This window comes from Raphanus sativus, chromosome 4, assembly GCF_000801105.2.
Source record: "Raphanus sativus cultivar WK10039 chromosome 4, ASM80110v3, whole genome shotgun sequence".
In the NCBI taxonomy this organism is placed as follows: Eukaryota; Viridiplantae; Streptophyta; class Magnoliopsida; order Brassicales; family Brassicaceae; genus Raphanus; species Raphanus sativus.
The window spans coordinates 5,882,944-5,899,908 of NC_079514.1; the positions used below are offsets into that span (position 1 = coordinate 5,882,944).

General features: G+C 31.7%; 3 protein-coding genes across 3 annotated transcripts; 2 read left to right on the forward strand and 1 right to left on the reverse strand.

Moving 5' to 3' along the window:
• Nucleotides 1–4,566: 4,566 nt before the first annotated feature.
• LOC108849757 (chromatin remodeling protein EBS) lies at nucleotides 4,567–6,696 on the reverse strand. Its single transcript, XM_018623358.2, has 5 exons — nucleotides 6,407–6,696; nucleotides 5,418–5,760; nucleotides 5,251–5,319; nucleotides 5,027–5,168; nucleotides 4,567–4,942 (listed from the first exon to the last, which is right to left on the reverse strand). Exons 1-5 carry the CDS (start codon nucleotides 6,501–6,503, stop codon nucleotides 4,916–4,918), a joined length of 678 nt encoding a protein of 225 aa, XP_018478860.1. The 5' UTR covers nucleotides 6,504–6,696; the 3' UTR covers nucleotides 4,567–4,915.
• Nucleotides 6,697–9,378: 2,682 nt separating this feature from the next.
• Nucleotides 9,379–10,660, forward strand: LOC108850091 (probable F-box protein At4g22165). Its single transcript, XM_018623675.2, has one exon. The coding sequence runs from the start codon at nucleotides 9,418–9,420 to the stop codon at nucleotides 10,585–10,587; it is 1,170 nt and encodes a 389-aa protein (XP_018479177.1). The 5' UTR covers nucleotides 9,379–9,417; the 3' UTR covers nucleotides 10,588–10,660.
• A 1,773-nt stretch (nucleotides 10,661–12,433) lies between these two features.
• On the forward strand, nucleotides 12,434–14,934 carry LOC130510611 (protein SEMI-ROLLED LEAF 2-like). The gene is made up of 7 exons (XM_057007074.1): nucleotides 12,434–13,096; nucleotides 13,180–13,523; nucleotides 13,626–13,775; nucleotides 13,865–14,170; nucleotides 14,243–14,392; nucleotides 14,521–14,596; nucleotides 14,684–14,934. The coding sequence occupies exons 2-7, from the start codon at nucleotides 13,245–13,247 to the stop codon at nucleotides 14,815–14,817; spliced, it is 1,095 nt and encodes a 364-aa protein (XP_056863054.1). The 5' UTR covers nucleotides 12,434–13,096; nucleotides 13,180–13,244; the 3' UTR covers nucleotides 14,818–14,934.
• The last annotated feature ends 2,031 nt before the right edge of the window (nucleotides 14,935–16,965 follow it).

Sequence of the window (16,965 nt, forward strand, 5' to 3'; positions counted from 1 at the left end):
TTTGCCATTTAATAAAAACTTTTATATCTTTACATTTCTGTCGTTCTTTCTTGATTTTTTGTATCTCAGAACTTCCAATTCCTCTCTAATAGTAGCACTAAAATCTTACTCACCCATTCAGCTTTCTACTTCCACAATCCACACCTCTCTCTGTAACAACAGCTATTTTCTTCTTATCTCTTTTTAATCCTTTTTTCCCTTCAAGCTTCACCATCTCAGTTTTTGTTTAGACGTATATCATCTGATAAGATTTTAAAACGGTTTTTTTTTCGGGAAAAATCTATCGTCCGACTGGTCTCTTAAAAAGAACATGTGTACCTTCGATGGCATGATTTGCAGAGACGACGATGTCTCTTCTATTGATCTCAGTTCCAAGTCTCTCAACATCGGATTCAATCGTATGTAAGGTTTCTGTGTTATTATAATTGTGAGGAATGAAATTGTGAATACAAACTAACCTATTTATAATTGCAGATTCACCGACTGACGACTGAGAGGAGGATGCAATGAATGTGAATGAGTGATTTGATGAGATTAATCACCGACCTTTAATCAGCCGTTTCGGTGATGGATAATCTGAATCGTCATAGTCGCGCAGACGAAGATGGGAGAGATGAATTTTTTTTTCTCGATTGCACAGAATTAGATTCACAGAGGTGCGACATATTAAATGGGTCCAAAAAAATAACACCAATTAAATGAGGAGAAGCCCATATACATAACACCATCTAAAGCCCACTACCCCGACGATTAAATGAAACGCGAAATTTAACACCATAGGATCACGTGTCGACCGTACGAAGAGCGACTTTCCAGCCCGGATCCGACGTGGCTGCACAGGAGATAATGAACATTTTTTTATATATATAGATTTTTTTATAATTTAATAATAGAAAAATCTTATCAAAAGGAATAATAGTGATGAATAGTTAGTTTCTAAGACTTTCTCCAATCTATTTCTCTATTTTTTCTTTCTAAAAATAAATATTCTTATAAGATTCTTTATCTATTTTACAATTAACACTTTTTACTTATGAATGTTATAAATTGATCCATTTCTTACACATTTTGATTTTTTTCATGAAATTTCAGTTTTATTTAAACTAAGAATTTTATTACAAAAATACACAATACAAAATAAAATAAAAAGATATTCTCTAAAAATAAATATTGCTATATTTGACAAAAAATGACTAATTATCCATTCAAAAATGAGAAATGAAATATTTATCAAAGTTGTTGGAGTATTTTATATAATTAGTATTTAGGTAGTGTTACAAAAAAATAAATCGCCCTAAGAATGGTAAATATAAATTAATCAAGTTAATTATTTTGCTTTGACACACATTATAGAACGATGTGGAATCATTCAAAATATACATTTCCTTATATACATATGTAATTACCGAGACATATGTAATTATAAAATCAATCAACTTAAATTACGAATTGATTGACAATTTTCAATATTTGTCCAATCAGAGTAGGCAAACTTTCTTTATATAATTTTATGTCAATAAAAACTCCGTGATTTACCAATAACTACACGTCATTAAAAATACTAAAGGATGATTTGCAAAGATCAATCAATTTGCCATTAGAAAATTCATCCTTCAATTATGTATATAAATTAAATTCTATAATGGCTAAATATCGATATATATTTTTCACAAAATATATATAGACTTACGTCAGTATGGCGTTTATTAAAAACTAAATAGATCTTTGCATTTGTAGATCAAGCATCTAGAATCTTCATACCTTGTGTGATTATTATTACAGAGTCTATATATGAAGATTCAACAAAGAGTACATAATAATATCAGTGATATCCATTGAGGAAATCTATATGCAATACCAAACATATAGATTGTACTAACTGAGGTTCATATTATGTACGTCTATATATGCAACTCTTGATAATATATGCTCAGTGCCTACTTTTTATGATGTACGATGAAAACAATAATATAGACATGTGATTAATTCAAATGATCAATGTTGTCTTTATGGATATTCCGTTTATAGATTTCCGAAACAGTCACACAATTAATACAATGTTCTCCACAATTAATAGTAAAGACATTATGGTACATAGATGCATAAAATGAAGGATATACTTTATGTTTTAGGTAATGGCATGACATGTAATAAGTCTAGGCAAGAGAGGGCTTTTGGAAAAAAATTGTGAAGTAGTTTATATATAGATGGTCTCCTCAAATAATAAAAAGGAGATATCTAATTTTATTAATTTAAGGTCCTACATTTTATCTACCGTTGAAAAGTTTTAGTAGGACCATTTGACTATTTTAGTTAATATAACATAGTTACTAGATTTCGACCCGCGCTTCGAAAGCGCGGGTTTGTGGGATTAAAAAAATTGATATTTATTAGTATTTTGAGATTGTACGGTATTATGTTACAAAGTGTATTAAATCGAAGCAGAGAATTCATTTAAAATTATATACATTAATTTATTTGAAATTTTGTATGTACATTCTTATGTATCACATTCTTAGGTATGCAAATTTTATCAAAATCCAAATAACTCAGCCGAAACTAATCTAGAAATATAGGTTTGGTTTGGGTTTGAGTCTAGGGAAAAGTACCTATTGGATATTTGTAGATGTGTTCGTCTCGGTTCGGGTATGGATCATACCTGAGACCCAATCATATATAATGTACTTGTGGGATTTAGATCATGATCCGAAAGTGCGGATTTTTTTGGATTATAGACCTTTCATATGCTTTGGGTACCCGTCCTACCAAAGACCATGACGGGTACCCAAAGCATATGAAAGGTTTTGTGAATATTACATATATTTGGGTATTTCAGATATGTTTCGGTATTTTAGATATTTTTTTGGGTTTGAGTTTTCAGTTATTCTTTCAAGTTTCAGGTAAAATTTCAGATTTTCTCAAAAATATATTTGGCTATTCAGCTAAAAGTTTAGGTACTTTCGGTTTCTGGAGTTATATCTTGGGAAGTATTTCAGATCTTTTTAAGTATTTAAATTTATTTTGGATATTTGTTGGGTTCTCGAGTATCTTTCAAGTTTCAGATCATTATTCAGGTTTTCGGGTACTTCCATCTTTTTCAAATTTTAAATATCTGAACCGACCTAGACCTGCTAAGTACTCAAATATTACAACATGTATTTTACACTTATTTGAATTATGATTCCAAACCGATCAGAACATGAAAGGAACCGATCTAAACCCGAATAAAAAAAAATTCAAATATCTATTTTAGTCCAAATGTTTAGGACACAAAGAACCAAGATAGAAAGGAACCGATCCAAATACCCGAATACCCAAACCTACTCTCACATTATATTTTGTGTATATTTTATAAGAGTTACATTTGTTAAATTGACATTGTTTAAGATTTTCTTGGTGGAATTTTTTTAACTAAGGATTTTTAGTATTTTTGAACTTTCTTAATAATTTTTTTAATCGTAATACTTTTATAAAAATTAAGTTAATGTTACATATATAATATTTTGTTTTAACATATGATTACGAATTTTTAAAATCAAATTTTAGTTTTTTAATATTTGAAACTATATAATGTAAGATGTCATGATACAATATGTTTAATGATATTATTAGTAGATATATAGAATATGAAATATTACTTTAGATTATATATGATTGTGATCTTAGTGACATAAATATCCTACGCAAAGAAAAATTGTGATCCCACGATTTTAGAGGATTTAGTTAATTTCATTGTAACACAAAAAGGTAGTTAGAGTTATTAATTGTGTATAATTAGAGTAATTAATTGTAGGACCAAAAAAATTTAAGTCTAATATGAAAAAGTCCAAACAACTTGCATAAGTAGATTTTTTCAGAATGTTTCTCTTTTAATAGAATAGATTATTTTAGTAATTTTTTTTTAAAAAAAAAATTATTTTTTTAGTCTAAGAAATCTGTTGAGGAAATATTGATTTAAATTTTATTTTCAATTATAGGTAAATCGATTGAGAAAAAATTGAACCAAATCTTATTACAAGGTTTAAATATTTTTAATAAAATAAAGCAATAATTAATTTCGAAATTAGTAATAAAATATTATCATACAAGATTCATCTTCATTGATATGAATTGTCTGTTTTTTGTTGTTGAATATGATTTTGATTTTGATGATAGATGGAGTCAAGGAGGAACTTTGAGAGTGGCAGTGGTAGCTCTCGAGCTGAATTGGATGAATACGAGAGGAGAGGATGGGGAAAGGTGTGTCTGAATGGTTGTCTGCATATCTCAGTTATATTTGATATGAGTTTTTGAGAGAAAAGCTTTTTGATTGACAACTGGTTTAAATTGATCTCATGATAGATTAGCTTTTACTTTGCTTCGATGGGTATTTTTATTTAGTTTCAGTTAAAGGCTTCCAATACTTATGGTGGGTTGGGTTAAAAGATGAAGCTTGATACAAAGTGGGTTCGAGATCTCCTTAACTGCGATTGGTTTTGGCTCTAGTAACGATATGCTTGATTGGTTTTCTACTATGCCCTCCTTTGATCATCCCCCCACCATTGATGTAAGTTTTCTTTTACGTACTTTGATGAATTTCTTTATATATATATATAAGCGCTCCTCTTCATGTTCACATCTGTTCTCATCAGACAAAAACAACATACGCAAAATAAAACATATCTAAAGTTAACTAAGACACCGCGGAGAAGTCTATACAACTGACTCTGCCACCATAACAACTTGTCTTCATCATCTCTCCGATCTTCTCTTAGTTTTGGAACAGCACCATACAGACACTAATCACAACCATGACGACATAGACAATCAAAAAAAAAAAACCTAACTTACTAAAAATCTGCACCAAAGAGCTCCCAAGTTATGACTAACTTGCCAGTCCCCCTCTGTGGCTTTGTTACCCATGAGAACCTCGACATTATCTTTTTCTGCGCTTCGTTTCCACCTGAAGACAACAATGCCATTGTTTAATATCAGCCTCAAGCTTTTGAACACTTAAATGAAGCTTATAAATGCGGAACAAACTAACCTTGACAACATCATCAGCTGGAGATGCGGAGAACCCGTTCTGCGATTTCTTGACATCATCATCAGAGCTGCATTCAGCACACACAAAGTGGTCAAGCTTCTTTGCTTCTTCAATCGTCATGCCTACACACGCAGGATGATACCTACAAACATCAAACAATTCGTGGGAAGGGAAAAAGGATATTAAAAATCTCTTTTCTCGTTGAACCAAGAAGTAACCATTACCAGTCTTTGCAGCCTTCACATTGCACCATGAGATCGTCTGGATTATACGGCATTTCACATTTGCAGTACCTTAACCACCAAAATAAAACAACCCACAAAATAAATAAATAAAATCATGAAAATTTTCAACGCTTTTTTCTTTCAACTGATTACTTTATCAAACTTACACAGCAACACGGTCAGGGGTAAAAGCACCAGTAGCAGCCTTGTACTCGAACCTACAATAATAATCCTCAGCGCCAACGTTCTCAAGCCTGGTGTAGTTTTTGAAGGTGTGAACAATGCATTTTCCTTCAATGGTGTGTGCGCTCTGAACGTCGAAATGGTCAGACAAGAAAAGCTCTTTGGCTCCATGGAACTGTCTCCTACCGCCAAGTGACTCCTCGGGGCGGTAATACCACCGACAGTGCACCTTCACGTTGTTCCTAGCGTCGGCTTCGATCTTCTCGACACGTGCCACGTACGGTGGCTTGCCAGCATCTGAGGGACGCATCAACACACAATCTCCAGCTGCCAGATAACAAACCTCAAAGATTATTCCACAGCTCAAAAAGCCAAACAAAAATTAAGTAAATATACATAAAAGAAGCCCAACTGTAAACAACAATTCGCTGATATACATCTCTGTTTCGGAACAAGAGAGCTACAAAAAGATCACAACTTTGCAAAATTGCATAGACCAAAGTGAAGCTACAAAGGAATGTAATACACATTAAACAACTACAATGATGAAACTCTGAGAAAAAAAAAACAGAACTAAGCAGTAAGCACACGTTTTGCATCAACAACCATAACGAGGTACAATGCGGATGATAGAGATGTAGTAAAACGAATTATAGTAACAAACCAAACAAAAAGTAAGTAAATTTACATGAAACAATCCCAAAAATCAACCTTTTTTGTCAAAAAAAAAAAACAATCCCAAAATCAAAACAATTAACTGATACTACATCAAAAGATCACATTTTTGCGCCATTGCACAAATCAAAGTGTATGTAGCTAACATACACACCATTGAACAAGAAGACTGAGAAACAATTCTGAATCTAAAGAGACATTGGTAAGCATATAAAAATGGAAATAAAATAAAAAAAGCAGGAGAAAGTAGAATTGTAAGGAGTGACGACGAAAGAAGAAGAAGAAATGAGAGTAGTACCTCTGACGAGTTTGTTGGTGCCTTTGATGGTGTAAGAGTCGAGCTCTTTCCTCCCAGTTTTGATTTTCGAGGGGACACCTGGTCGAGTTTTCGCCATGGTTAGCTTTTTTGTGTTTGGTCGTCTACGTACCTTGAAATGTACAGAGATTGAAGATCCAAGGATGTGTAGATCGATGAGAAGAGAGTAAATCTGGAACCCTAGATTCTCTTCTGGTGAAGAAGAAGATGAAGAAGAAGAAGAAGAAGAAGAAGAAAGAAGAAGGTGAGTCCTTTGCAATCTGGGACTTTTACTATTTGTCAAGCCCAATTTATTATTTTGCCCCTTTTCTTTTACTATTACATCTTTTTTTTTTTGCTTCAACACTATTTACATCATTTTCTGTAATAAAATTTGGAAATTATGTTTACTTTCTTTCTTTAAACAGGAATTGCTTAAACAGGAATTGCTTTGTAACGCGTACAGTTAATTTGGATTTAGCTGTCGAATCAATTAATTTAGAAATTTAAAACTAATCAAAAGTTTTTATATAAATGTATGTGTTAAATTCTGTGTTCAAAAACATGGTTGAGTAGTTAAGTTTTTAGTTGGATAATCGATGAAGAAAAAAATAATTTGCGTGATCGCTGGATTTTTCGATTTTTTTTCCTAATTAATCATGGGATTAAGTAAATCGGTGTTGATATCTCAAAATCGTAATTTTCGATCAGATAAATAGCTAGTAAGAAAAAACAAAAATGAAAGGAAAATATCATCTAGAAATCAAAGATAGAATTTGTTATGTCATTTGCAGTTTGGGAGTTTTACTATAGTATACAAGAGCTATTTATTGTTTTGCCCTTTTTCTTTTACTATTAGTGTAACAAATTTTGCAAATATATTTAAACTTTTCTTTGGACCAAATTATATTAAACGTAATGCATATAGTTTGATTTAGATTTAGCATTGGAAACAATTAATTTAAAATTAATCAAAATCTTATTACAATGTATATGTTATATTTTGTGTTTGAAACACGTCTGATAAATTTTAGCTGAATAATCTCAGATAAAAAAAATTATACTGAAAAAATAGTAAGCGTGATTAAGCAAAAAAAAAACTAATTGGCCATAAAATTAAAGAAATTAGGACTAATAACTTAAATTCCCATTATACGATAAATCTGCAAAATTTTAGTCTAGATATATTATGTCAATAGTAATGGTGAAAGATTTATACTATAAATGGTATGAAACACACAAAAATGAAGAAAAAGAATTGTACACAAAGCAAAAATAAAATTTAATATGTCTTTGGATTATAAAGAGTTTATTTTGTTTGTTTTTAATACATAGAGCTTATTTTGTTTGTTCTGTCCTTCTAACTTGGAATAGATAGAGAGCATCGATTTGGACTCGGATTACATATTGATTAATGATTGTTATGTCATTGGATTGCATTAAGTTTACATAGACTTGAACTCATGATTACAGAGTTATTATGCTCTTCTAAGACCATCTCCAATGTATTCCCTTATTTTTACTTCTAAAATAGAAGAATTTTCTATAATAGAGATGTGTTTTGTTCCAATGTATTTATCTAAAATAAAAATATTCAAATATAAAGCAAAATATAGAGAATTGCTATTTCTTCCTCTATAAATAGAGGAGAAAATATCAATTTCTATTTTAAAGGTAGATTAGAGGTATGTGGAAGTGATTTTGCTTCTAAATACTATTATAGAGATAAAAATAAAGGAAGGTTAGAGATGCTCTAACTACTTGACCAAGTTAATATATTGGCTTAATCAAACAAAACTAATATATATTATAGTAAAAGTATTTAAAACCATTCTTTGACTAAAAAGTAAAAACTACAAATTAATCATGGGTGGAGCATGTCCATAAATCAGCCAGTTTGGCATACCAATAACATGAATATTTAATAGAAGATGTTACTTTGATAATACTCTCATGTAATAACTGTTTAAAAACTAACTTATTTTTGTGGTCATGTCACAATTGTTTAGATTTGATCTCAAATAAACACAAAACCAGATCAATTTTCAGGGGAATATTTGAAAAGATGTTCAAGATCACTTTGTAACCAGACGTTTTACTGTTGTAATATGTGAGGACAGTTAAAAAGTTCATTCAAAAGGTTAGATTTATTCACATATCTAGATATTTATAGAGATAATTTTTTTTGGGTTTGGTTATGTTCTTTGCAGATCGATTTAAATATAATTTTATAATAATTATAAAAAACTCAAAAATCTAAAAATATACAGTATACAAAATAAACATTTGAAAAAATAAAAAATAACAAAATATACATTAAACTTATTGTTTGAGTTTATCATCCATATTTCAAGTACTAGTATTCGTTAATATCTTTGAATATTTTGGATATTTATTCGGAATTGAATTTGGTATGCCTTTTTATTTTTAACTTTTTAGGTATCAGTTTAGAATACGAAACTCAAAATACCGTAGATCAAAACTCATTCCAATTATTTATGTGAAAATTGGTTCGATTCATTTTAGGTCATTTGGTTGAGCTTTTGATTCTACTTTTTTCTATATTGGGATCAAAACTATGTCAGTACTATTTTCAGCTATTGCCGTCTGCCAACATGTTGCTTCTCAACATTTGCACATTACGAGTGGAGTGAGAATCAGAAGACCATCACCACATTACTATAAATTTCCTTAACTTGCCTACTACAAGACGAGAAAGTGATCACTATTAAAAACACATGTCGGTAAGTATCTGATCATTTCTTTTCCGTTCTGCTGATTCTAAAATAGTACCTGTCTACCAGAGATACGTTTCTCCTCATGTCCTTGATCTTTGATACATCCAAAAATGCGGCCGAAAACTATACAAAACAAATGATAAGCGGCCTTTAAAGACTAGGCCGAATAGGCCCAATTGCAACATAATATAAGAGAAACCCTAGTTCTTCTTGTTTTCTAACTTAAATAAACCCTAATCTTTGAAATGAGATTTACGGTGTTTCTCACAACTTGCCATGGAGAAAAATCTAAACCGTAATTCTGATAAAGGTCTTATAGGAGATACATGCAAATCCTGGTCCGATCTTCCGCTTGATCTCTTGAATCTGGTTTTCGAACGCCTCAGCTTTGCTGATTTCCAACGAGCTAAATCTGTATGCTCGTCATGGCTCTCCTTTTCAAGACAATGTGTGCCTAAAAATCACGTCCCGTGGGTGCTTCTCTTCCCCCAAAACAACCAAACCAATTCTTGCATGTTGTTCAACCCCGAGGAAAAAGACAAACTCTACAAAACGCAGTTAGATCTTGGTTTGGAGTTTGCAAATAGCTCGTGTATGAAAACCTATGGAAGTTGGCTCTTGATGCAAAATCTCCAGCAAAATCTCTACATTGTGAATCTCTTTACCCACGAGATGATTAACCTACCTCCTGTGGAATCACAGCTTGGAATGACAAAGGTAGAGCGTCTCTTAGACGGTGAATTTCGCATTACAAGTAACAACAGATTGTACAATCTAATGAGCGTACGATGTCCTGTGTTTTGGATTGACGAGAAAACAAAAGATCATGTAGTTTCATGGGTACTTAGTAACTTTTGTGTGGTCTATTCTAAGACAGGAGATAACTCGTGGAATCAAATTCCCCTAACTTTAAGTTGTCTTGACATGGTTTACAAGGATCACAAGCTTTACTTGTTAAGTTACTCTGAAAAACTCAATATCTTCGACTTTTCTGGAGAAATTCCCCAACAAATTGTTGTTAAGGATACTGTACCTCCTCGAGTATTTTATCGACCATCTAATCATTTGGGATTTAAATGGATGAGCATTGTCGCTACAAGCATTGTAGTCACAGTAAAAGGAGATGTCCTCAAGGTTGAAAAAAAGTGGACACCAAGGTTGAGAAGCTGGTCCTTCTGTATCTTCAAGGTTTATTCATCAGGCTTTAAAGAACATGAACACGTTTATTCCTTGGGCGACGAGGCAATGCTTTTGGATCTAGGTATCACTGTGCTCGCCAATGACAATGATGGAATCAGTAGAAATTCCATCTATTTCAGTGATTGCAATAACCAAAATAATGTCTATCTCTTCAATCTCAAGACGTGCAAGGTGGAGAAACTACACAAATTCGATTGCTCGTCTGTTCAACTCTCTAGTAAGCGATGGTTCTTAATTACCAAGTAATTCGCAAACACATGATTGATGTCAACTATGTTCCTCCCTTTGTTTTACTCTTATTAATGACTAGTGTTCGGTCCCGTACTACGTACGGGAAAAAAAAATCTTAAATTTTTGTATGTTTAACATATATTTTGAACCTATATTAACAATACACTTTGGATTAAAAATATACTAACACCACATATGTCGTCTCTACTATTTTTGGGTGTCAAGTGATACCGAAAATGTTAATTTGTATTTGCATAATATAACCATCAAAATTTACTGCAGTAATAAACTAAAATTCTTATATTGACAATATTACTTCTATCTCATTCCAATAGAGAAACACCAATATGTCATCTTCACATTTTTTTATGGCAACATGAGCTGTTTTTCTTTTGCCTTATATAGATCTATGATAAATAAAGAAAAACTCAATAAAAATGAAACAACGGAAAGAAAAGTGGTAAAATAATTATTTAATAGTATTTTCGTGCAGGGTCTGATTTCTTAATATATATTTGTGCAACCTTGTGCCTGAAAATTAGGAATATGAAAAAGTAGGAATCTGAAAAATAGAGATTTACCTACACTTATAGGAAACTACAAATGGCAGAGTTCATTTTAGTTACAGAAAGTTTATTTATAATTTTATAATTTTTTGATTGGCTTAAGTTTTATGAAGTCAATAACTAATTATCTTTAATTATGTTTTGAAAAGCATAAATTATGTGTCATAAATTGTTACTTGTGTTAACTAAATTCCTAGGTATCTATTTTTTTTTACAACTCCACAATTTTATTATTTCTTAAGGAATTCATCAACACTGCTAGACTACACAAACAACAAAAGAAAAATGCATAACATATTTTTTATATAAGTAGGATAACAGGAAACGCACATGCACTTTTTCACACAATTCAAATACAGATATATGTAATGTAATTTGCTGAAAAAAAAATTAGATAAAGTATACCTTAGTCACTGATGCGTTTTTTATTTTTCATTCTGTTACAAAAGCCGTAAGCTCTGATTCAAGTGCCATCTTCAATCCTAGATATACAGAACAAAATCAGAGATTATTTGTTATAGAATAAGAGAACACTAAATCTAAATAAAGAGTAGTTTAAATTTGCATAAGTTTTTGATGCGACTGTTGAATATCTAAGAAAACAAAAAAACAAAGAAGATTTGACAATGAAGAAGATAGAGAAGGAAAAAAAAGAGAAATCAATTAGTCGATAAAACTTTATATAGGAAAAAAAATAACAGTTTGAAGTTTGTGAACGTGGGATTGATTTTTTTGAGAAAATCCAGGAATTTAGTTAGTTGGAGGTTTAGAAAAAATAGAAATCGCTTGATATGTTTTTAATTATTTTTAATTTATATTTTATAAAATATGACATGTGGCAGAATTTGATTTGCAAAGCGACTTGCACTTTATTATATAAAAGATTAGAAAAATATAGTAAAAGAAATATTGCACAATTTAGATTTTATACTTCGTTGATCAAAATATGAGATAGTATACTACTGATTCAATTTATGAACATATTACTAATAACTATTTTATACTATTTTACTTTCTTTTTAACTAAATTCAAAATTTCCTCAAGCATATACGATATACGAAGCCTATAATATTTTTATAATAAATCCACACAGTAATGAAGCAAGGATCTCTCCAGAGATTGACACATCAGACTTTTAAGAGCATAAGAGAATGACATGTCATTAGATGAAAAAGTTGAAAATCCAATGAAAACATTTTGTTTGTCCAGATCATTTGTCTTGTCGTTGTTCTTTTGGATGATCAGACTTCATTGTCGGACAGACTTCTTCTCATACCGTAACCACCGTGTTTTTCACCGAAACTATCGCGTTTCTCATCTCGAAACTATCGCGTTTATCGCCGTCAAAGGAAACTGAAACGAACCCACAGTGGAATTGCGAGATAGATACCACTGTTTTTCCATGAACGCAGATCGAGTGGAGCGGAGAGTCGAACTGCGAGATGGATTTTCAATTCAGAATTCCAAGTTTATATACGAGATTAATCCACATGAGACAGTCAAGATGGAGAAGGAGCTGCTCCTGGCTACCTATAACACTTGTAGATAAGAAACTGATGTTAGACTCAAGTGGCTTAGATTGTTCCATCACAGTAATCATACGTGCTTGTTTTATTTTCATATCCTCTAGATTACGATTATAAGGTTCATTCTTCACTCTCTGTTCTTTTTCTGTAGATAGTTTACCACGAAGTACAGTTACGTAATAGTTTGACCACAAGTGAAGAGACTCTGTGCTTAGCGAGTGTGATTTGTAAGTATGGTGAAGATGGATGCTCTGCTGTGACAACAAGACAGAACTGCCAGTTCCTTGGTGTTGTCTTGTGTGATGTGCCTGAGATGTTGAAAGGTCTTGGTTCTGTTGGATTAATGTGGATAGAAGAGCTTTCACAAATCTTATCTCGCAGTTTTACCTCTGCCAATTTCACTTACTAATGTTAAGTCAGCCAAAGACACTGTAAGTCTAAACTCTTATCTTGCTACATCTATTTGGTTCTAATGATTTGATTAAAATCTCACATTAAAGTATGTGTGTTGCAGTCTTGCAGAGATTTAAGCTCATACTGCTGGATGAAAAAATAACATCCTGGTGGTTCACACTTCGCATGTATTTCACATCTTCTTTGATCAAGCACTTGGATCATAAGAACGTGATGAAGCAACAAGGGGTTCAAGTTAACATGGTTAATGTAGCTACATGCCTTGCGCTGCATGCTAAGCAGCAAGCTTCAGGAGCGATGACTGCTGTAATTGCCGACTTGATTAAGCACTTGCGGAAATGCCTGCAGAATGCGGCTGAGTCAGATCTGTCTGCTGATGTATCTAAGCAGAACTCTGACTTGCAGCAAGCTTTAGATAAGTGCATCTCTGAGCTCTCAAATAAGGTTAGTTTTGCTGTTTTCTGTGGTTTTGATCCTACCCTCTTCAAAGTTGTGGACAATCACATAACGATGTTCTAACTATTTTTTTTTTGGTTTTGCTTTAAGGTTGGGGATGTAGGGCCCATTCTTGATATGGTAGCGGTGGTTCTTGAGATGATATCAACTAATGTACTCGTTGCTAGGACCACAGCATCAGCCATTCTCTTTGCTGCACATATAGTATCCGTGGTCCCAAATGTTTCTTACCACAAGAAAGTGAGATTTTTCTTACTACTTGCAACTTTTGTTTTTTTATTTGACTATCTTCTGTTCTAACGGATTTATTTACTGTGGTCTGATATCAGGTATTTCCTGATGCCTTGTTTCACCAACTTCTTCTTGCAATGTCCCACACAGATTATGAAACTAGAGTTGATGCACACAATATATTCTCCGTCCTGCTTCTTCGAACTCTTCTTTTGCCTTGGTCAGACCAATATAAGGAAACCTCAAATGCTGTGAGGAGCCAGAGTATCAGTTTACAGGAGGAAGAGAGAGATAAAGTTGAGGAAATCTTAGACAATGATCTGCGTAAAGATGTAAACCACATTTCTCATCCAAGTGGTCTTAGTTGTCAGTCCTTGGATAGCCTAAAGGATGGTGCTATAAAGGTATGAGTTTCCCCTAAACCTGATGTTAATTGATAGTGAGCTGATTAGAGTGTGATTTTCATGCTTTGGCAGTCGTTATGTTCACTTCGACTGAGTAGTCACCAAGTAAATATGCTACTTACATCACTATGGATCCAAGCAACTTCTACGGAGAACACCCCTGCAAATTTTGAGGCAATGACTATCACTTTTAATACAACTCTTTTGTTTTCGCTAGCAAAGGTTAGTCCGCTTTTATCTTATGCTAAGTTAAAAAAAAAAAGAACTTTGGTTACTTGATGGATTCTCTCTTATATAGTTGAGAGAATTTTGTAATTATTTTCTCTGATTTGGTGAATGGCTAATGGCAGAAATCAAATCACATGGCTCTGGTGCAGTGTTTTCAGCTTGCGTTCTCTCTTCGGAATCTCTCATTGAATCAAGATGGTAAAAGTTAAAAGACTACTTTGTGTTTGGCTTTAGATATAATGCAACTCTGACAGTATATATTTTTTTGGTATATGATTCTTAAAGGAGGTTGGCAGCTCTCTCGTAGAAGATCAATCTTCACGTTTGCATCGTATTTACTCATTTTCAGTGCCAAGATTTCTAATATACCGGAGCTAATTCCAGTTGTCAAAGAGTCTTTAACTATCCAAATGGTTTAGCTTTTTGCTAAAATATTACATCTGTTGGATGGTCAGCTGTCATCTAATCTGTATGTACTGAATAGGTTGATCCTTATCTTGTACTGGAAGGAGATATCAGACTGCGTGCTGGTTGTTCTGGACAAGAAAAATAATTAAAATATTTATTAAGATTAATTATTGAAAATAAAATATAACTAAACATAAAATTACGGGAACCATGACAAATAAGAAAAAAAACTAAAATTATGGAGAGTATGAAAAGTAATCGGTTTGATATTACTAAACCAAAGATAATATAGACATATATATATATATATTTTTTTTTTAATTATACTTAAGTAAATATAATATAAATATGACATTGTGGTTAGAATTTTTTTGTTATTCTCAAGATAATGACAAATTATAAGCAAAATCACTAAAATAAATATATTAAGATTAATAATTAAAAATAAATATGACTAAACCTAAAATTACAGGAAACATGACAAATATAATATAAAAATTATATAATTTTTTAATTTTACTTAAATATATATAATATAAATTTAAATATGACATTATGATTAGAATTTTTAAGTTATTCTCAAGATAAAGATAATGATAAATTATAAGTAAATCATTAAAATATTTACTAAAATTAATAATTAAGAATAAAATATGAATAAACCTAAAATTATAGAAAACATGACAAATAAATAAAAAACTTAAAAATATGGAGAAGCTGACACATAAGCCAAATCACTTTTTAAATAATAGTATAGATTTGATTTTGGATAACAAAAGAAAATTTAATTTGGAAACAGATTATAGTATTATTAGATTTCATCATTGTGGATTGGAAATATGTTTGATAAACTCTTCATTTTTTTCCATGTACATCCGAAATATCAAGCTTGGTGGCAAATAACAATGACACCAGTGAATTATTATATTTCATCATTTCAACAAGTGTTGGGATAATAACGACGATACTGAAAAAATGTTGGATAGTTTTTTATTCCAAGATTTGTTAACCAAGATCCAATTAGGTTTCACTCAAAATTTTTTAAAAAAACCTATTGCAGTCTCACTGAAAAACTGTTTATTTTTTTGTTCTTTGGGATATCATAGGCTGAGATTGAGCAGATTCCTGATATAAGCAAAAAACTTAGGTTTTATGTTAGATGGTTCCAACAAGTAAGTGGAATCTGTGTCTAAAAGAAAGAAAATATGTGTTATTCTTTAGAATCTGCACATAAAGATGCAGTGCACATCAATGAGTTATCTTCTGCAATGGGTAATTACATCACAAAACCTTTGAGGTTGGAGAAGAAAAAAACTAACATAAGAGACTATAGACTAAACATACTAAAATACATAATTTGATGCTATGGTCGAATATTGAAGATACAATCCCGCAGCGTAGCGCGGGTAATTATCTAGTAACTTTAATAATAGGCATTTGAGTCTTGCACAGATACCGATATTAACAATTTATCAAGCATAAAATGTTATCAGCATTAGTTATTGTTTAAAGAGAGGAAGAGAAAGTATTGATCAATATATTTTATTATATGCTTCTTTGAATGGTTAAAAAGTTATGCATCTAACCTGTTAATCAAACTATGAGCAGTAAGACTCTGTGGAATCTTGAAGTCTCCCTTCTCTTCCGTTCTTCTTGAACCATCATCCTTGAACATAATTTGTTTTATTCAGACAATTTCCTTGTACTTTTGAAGTCTCTTTCTTCTCATCATCTCACTCTTCCTTACAATCTGAATCATAGATTCATAGACTAAATTTCAGTCGAGCAGCTTTGGTTCGAGGAAGAAACTTGTCACCTTAAGACTGTATAACAACGACTTCTCTGCAAAAATAAACTGAAAGGAATTCAAAATTACGTAACGGATGATAACTATATACTGAGACTCAAAGCGTTATCACTTACTCATATGCTAAACAACTATTATAGGAACTCATCTGCACCACTTACCAATGTACACCAACGCATTTCCAAAAGCCATTTATAACTTTGGCTTCTTCTTTTCTAAAATCGTTTCGTACTCGTTTCTGCAACTTCAAAAACTTTTTAAAGATAAAAATATCAAAAGCCTTCTTCAAAAAAAAAGAGACACGAAAAATCAAATCATAGGAAAGACACAACACAAGCATAGGTTCTAGAAG

Excerpts from the sequence above, each read along its gene's own strand:
- LOC108849757 (XM_018623358.2), bottom strand. The coding sequence starts at position 6,503 with ATGGCGAAAACTCGACCAGGTGTCCCCTCGAAAATCAAAACTGGGAGG. Across the intron at positions 5,761-6,406 it reads CACCAACAAACTCGTCAGAG|CTGGAGATTGTGTGTTGATG; the intron begins GTACTACTCTCA and ends GTTATCTGGCAG. Across the intron at positions 4,943-5,026 it reads CAGCTGATGATGTTGTCAAG|GTGGAAACGAAGCGCAGAAA; the intron begins GTTAGTTTGTTC and ends TGTTGTCTTCAG.
- LOC108850091 (XM_018623675.2), top strand. The coding sequence starts at position 9,418 with ATGGAGAAAAATCTAAACCGTAATTCTGATAAAGGTCTTATAGGAGAT.
- LOC130510611 (XM_057007074.1), top strand. The coding sequence starts at position 13,245 with ATGTATTTCACATCTTCTTTGATCAAGCACTTGGATCATAAGAACGTG. Across the intron at positions 13,776-13,864 it reads ATGTTTCTTACCACAAGAAA|GTATTTCCTGATGCCTTGTT; the intron begins GTGAGATTTTTC and ends GTCTGATATCAG. Across the intron at positions 14,171-14,242 it reads TAAAGGATGGTGCTATAAAG|TCGTTATGTTCACTTCGACT; the intron begins GTATGAGTTTCC and ends ATGCTTTGGCAG.